Source organism: Ipomoea nil, unplaced genomic scaffold, assembly GCF_001879475.1.
Source record: "Ipomoea nil cultivar Tokyo-kokei standard unplaced genomic scaffold, Asagao_1.1 scaffold2480, whole genome shotgun sequence".
Lineage (NCBI taxonomy): Eukaryota > Viridiplantae > Streptophyta > Magnoliopsida > Solanales > Convolvulaceae > Ipomoea > Ipomoea nil.
Window position 1 is genome coordinate 1,292,981 of NW_017618908.1, and position 4,478 is coordinate 1,297,458.

General features: G+C 38.2%; 1 protein-coding gene across 2 annotated transcripts; it reads right to left on the reverse strand.

The window, feature by feature from the left end:
- LOC109153061 (MND1-interacting protein 1-like) lies at window positions 1-4,478 on the reverse strand. Of its 2 annotated transcripts, XM_019300812.1 has the most exons (4): window positions 4,358-4,478; window positions 3,202-4,193; window positions 2,523-3,153; window positions 1-715 (listed from the first exon to the last, which is right to left on the reverse strand). In XM_019300812.1, the coding sequence occupies exons 2-4, from the start codon at window positions 4,173-4,175 to the stop codon at window positions 203-205; spliced, it is 2,118 nt and encodes a 705-aa protein (XP_019156357.1). In that variant the 5' UTR covers window positions 4,176-4,193; window positions 4,358-4,478; the 3' UTR covers window positions 1-202. The 2 variants fall into 2 exon arrangements, with proteins under 2 accessions (XP_019156357.1, XP_019156356.1); XM_019300811.1 differs by having other exon boundaries at window positions 2,523-4,193.

The following is a 4,478-nucleotide window of genomic DNA, read 5'->3' on the forward strand; positions in this document are numbered from 1 at the left end:
AAAAAAACTCATTTAGAAAGCAGCCACAGCTACTCTAAAACTTGTAAAATGTCAAATATATGTATTTGTCTTCTTACTAAGAAGAAGACATGTGAAGCAAGGAAAAGTAAAATAAGAAATGTAATACCACTTTGTTATCTGTAATGTCATTGTTTCTGTAATGCCATGCTTTCTTCAGATCAACAACAAGCAGGCAAAGATGCTAGGAGGTGGCGCCAAAGACACGAATTCTCTGCTCAATAGGGACGCGACAGGCTGGACATGCAGCTCTGCCCTTCTTCCCGTAGCTCTCGTTGCAGTTGGCACACACGACTTGGTGAGCGCAGGGGAGAAAGACAACAGACACCTCATCCTTCAAGCAGAGAATGCATTCCCGATCACACCCAACTTCCTTCTCTGCAGAATTCTCCAGGTCTAATTCATGGAGCAACCTCGCGATGTCTCCATGGGCATTCACCCCATCCGAGTTCCCTGTGGTTAGCCTGACAGATTGATGGTGCTGTTCAGCACTCAGCGCGGATGATTTCAGCCTTGAAAGATCTTGTTGAAGGCGTTGGAGATCGTCTTTTTGCCTCTGGAAGTCTATTTCTATCTTGAGGCGCAGAGCCTCCTGCTTCCTTTTGTTACCCGCCTCGGCAGCCTCTTTCAACCTCCGTTCTTCCTCAACCTGGGTCAGGGCTACCTCCTTGGCTGCCTGTTCCTTAATCCACCTTTCCTGTCAAACAGAAACAGGTACAAAATTTACCGAGATATTTATGCCTGGCAAACAGAAACAGGACAAAACTTACTGATGTAATTATCAGCTTAGGCCACACAGGATTTGAACAGAATATGCACAGGTAGAAGTGATAATATAGCTCTTCAAGTAGTAAATAGATAAACAGGGAGCATATCAAAGCTTGAACAGATGCCATTAAGACTTTAAGACACAGATGATAGATCAAGAATTTAGGAATAAGGAAAGCATTAAACAAAGATGAATACAAAAATTGATTCCAAACAGCAAGCTGATCCCAAAGTAAACTCTGTTGAGTTTATAGTTCATTGAATATCACAGTCGATCATCACAAGCATTAATAGAACATCAAGAGCATCACAAGATGAGAAAATGTAGGACCAAATCATCTTAAAATCACCCAAACAGGCAGGTCACAGCAACTATCAAAAAATCTCAAGAACTAAAGAGTATACAAAGTAAGTCAGCTACAGGCACTGAATTCAATATGCTGAAGTAATTGTAAAGGTCATTAATTGTCTTCTACCCAAGATGAGTAAAAGGTAAATAAAAGAAAAACGGTGAGAACTCCAAGTCCCCAATGCACAACACAAGTTGGGAGTGCACTAGTCCAAATTCAAAATTACAGCAGAAACATAATAACTAAAGAAGATAAGGAAGCAATTTGGCTCAGTCAGCAACCAAGCATGGAGAGAATCTTATTTTCCAGAAATTTTGGATAGTTACTGGAGAAGAATGGTACTATATTAAAGCCAAAGAGTTGACTACAAGATATAGAAAATTTGATTTACAAGGTATATCTTTAGCAAACCTAGAAGGAGAATAGAAATAAATCTTCAAAAGTTTAATTTTCATAAACAATTTAGTGAAATGGTATGAAAAGAACTCATACCAAAGTATAACCTCATTATTGAAAGTGCAACATTAACGCGTATTCACAAAGTGAGACAATGTCACATTCTCTAATTTCAAAATTAAATGTATATCTAGTGTTTTGATTTTTTAAGACAAGGCATATTGACACAAAAATTTATAGTCTATGCTAGCATTTTGAAAACACAACAGATTGACACAAAAATTTATTGCATATGCTAGCTTTGAAAACTCAACACATTGACACAAAAACTTATGGTATATGGAAAAAAAAAACCCTCACACCAAAGTATAACAACCTCATTCTCAAAAGTGAAACATTAACATTGCATTCACAACGAGCGACATTAATGACACATTCTCTAATTTTAGAATTAAATATATATCTAGCATTTTGAAGACACAAAATTATTGTCTATGCTAGAATTTTGAAAATGCGACATATTGAATAAAAGATCTATTGTATATGCTAGCTTTGAAAACTCAACACATTGACACAAAAACTTATTGCATATGCTTCTAAACAATTTAGTGACATGGTATTAAAAAATTTTAAAAATTTACAAAAAAAAAAAAAAAAAAAAAAAAAACCTCACATCACCAGTGCAACATCAACACCGCATTCACAAAGAGCGACATTAATGTCACATTCTCTAATTTTAGAATTAAATATATATATATATATATATATATATATATATATATACATATATATATATATATACATATATATATATATCTAGAGTTTTGAAGATGCAACATATTGACACAATTTATTGTCTCTGCTAGCATTTGAAAACGTGACACATTGACACAATAAATTTATTGTATACGCTGGCTTGAAAACCCGGATATTGGCCCAAAATCTTATTGTATATGCTAGAATTTTGAAAACATATAGTTAAAAACAAACCTCAGCTTTTTTTTGATCTGCCTCAGCCTGAGCCAGCTGTTCTGCCAAGTCTGAACACTTCTGTTTCTCAGATGCAATATCCTCCTGAAGTTTAGATTTCTGTTTCTCCCAAGCTGAAATCTTTTTCAGGCATTTCTTCTCCCTCTTTGAAACCTCCATAAAAGTTGTTGCAGATTCTGATGCACTCAGTTTACAAGCCTCCATTTCTGCTCTAATTTCTGCATTTTCAGTCTCCAGCTTTTTCACAGCTGAATTGGCACGGTCCACTTCACCACTTGCTTTACGGAGAGCATTCTCCATTTCTGTGAGCTTCTTCATGGTATTGTCTTCAATGGTCTGCTTACCCTTCTTCACACTTTGGGTCTCCTCCCTTTCCATCCTCAGCATCTTAAGCTCAGTTAAGTCATTGCTTAATTTCCTTGCAGCTTGCATTGCTTTTTGATGTGCCCATTCCTTCCGCTCCTTTGCCTGCCTCTCAAGATCCTTGATTTGATGGATCAAACTCACAATAATCTCATCTTTTTGATCCATCTGGGGATGCCCATGCTCTGTACTCTCATCAAGATTTAAATCACGAAATTTACTTAATACAGAGTTGACAACGTCTTGGTTTTTTGAATTCTGGGATTCCTCACCCTTTGCTACAATACCTTCAACACCTGATCCATTCAAGCTTGAGGAATACCCAGAAGGCAAAAGGCTTGAGGCTGCTTGTGACTGGTTTTGTATTTTAGAGTTCGACCTAAATCCAGCAGCAAAAGTTGCAACATTCTTCTTCAACAATGACTTCATTGAAGGACTAAGATTAAACCTCTTTGGGCATTCAACCTCTCTCTGCAAAGGTGTCTCAGAGTATGAGAAAAACCTATTAAAATCATTGGGACCCTCATTTCCAAAACCCCAACCACCATGAAATCTACATATAGCAGGGGGTATGCCAACAGGACCATTCCCAACACCCTCCACATTACTATTACCAGTAACTGATACACTAGCAGAACCATTCCCATTAGGTTGAGGAAGAACTGGAATATCCATCACGCTGGCACGCCCCACATTAAGATCACTCATTAGCAAACACCACATTGCATCCCCTTTACTGAACTGTGGCTTAACCTGCTGCAGTATGCACACCATACCAGCCAATGAGTATTCCTGCATCTGCCTCAAATCAGTGAAATTATTCTCAGACTCTTCAGAGCTCGTCCCACTTTTCAAATAAGATATTGCATTATGCAATATATTATTCAGCACATCCATCCCACCATAGCAAAACCCATTCTTCAGAATGGCCTTCAAAGCCACATCCTCATCATACCCTAAAGAAACAAGTTTAAGAATAGCCTCATTATATAGAAACTCCAAATTCTTCATCACAAGATCCTCCAGCTGCTCCTCGGTACAGTAACCCCACCCATTGCCATCAAACCCACCGCCGGGAGTCGGGCTAGGGTTTGTGTTCAGGGCAGAATCATGACTGCCCATAAAACAATTCAAAGGCTTGATACCAGATTCCATGATGGATTTAGATAACGGAGTCCTTTCTGCAGCATTGCCTGTGTTGTTATTGCTGCTGCCCTGCTCCGGGTCGGGCTTCGCCGATCGGTTCCTCCGATTGGCACGGATATGCTTCTCTCTTACGTTACACCCCATTCCGATTCTAGATACAGACTGAAAATTCAAAGCGAAAATTCAACAAACACAAAACTAACCAAAAAAATAAAACTGAATTTACACGAATTCATACGCTTACTATTATAATCTTCGAATGAATCGCATATAACTATTCAGAATTCAGAAAGGAGATGATCACATAGAATCGGAGATCAACTTACATATATCGCCGGTGATCGTCTTTTGAGCAGAAGATAGCTACTGAGAAAAACGGAAACTGAGAGAGAGAAAGCGAGCGAGAGAGAGAGAGAGAGAGTAAAATGAAAAATTGGATTAGGAAAT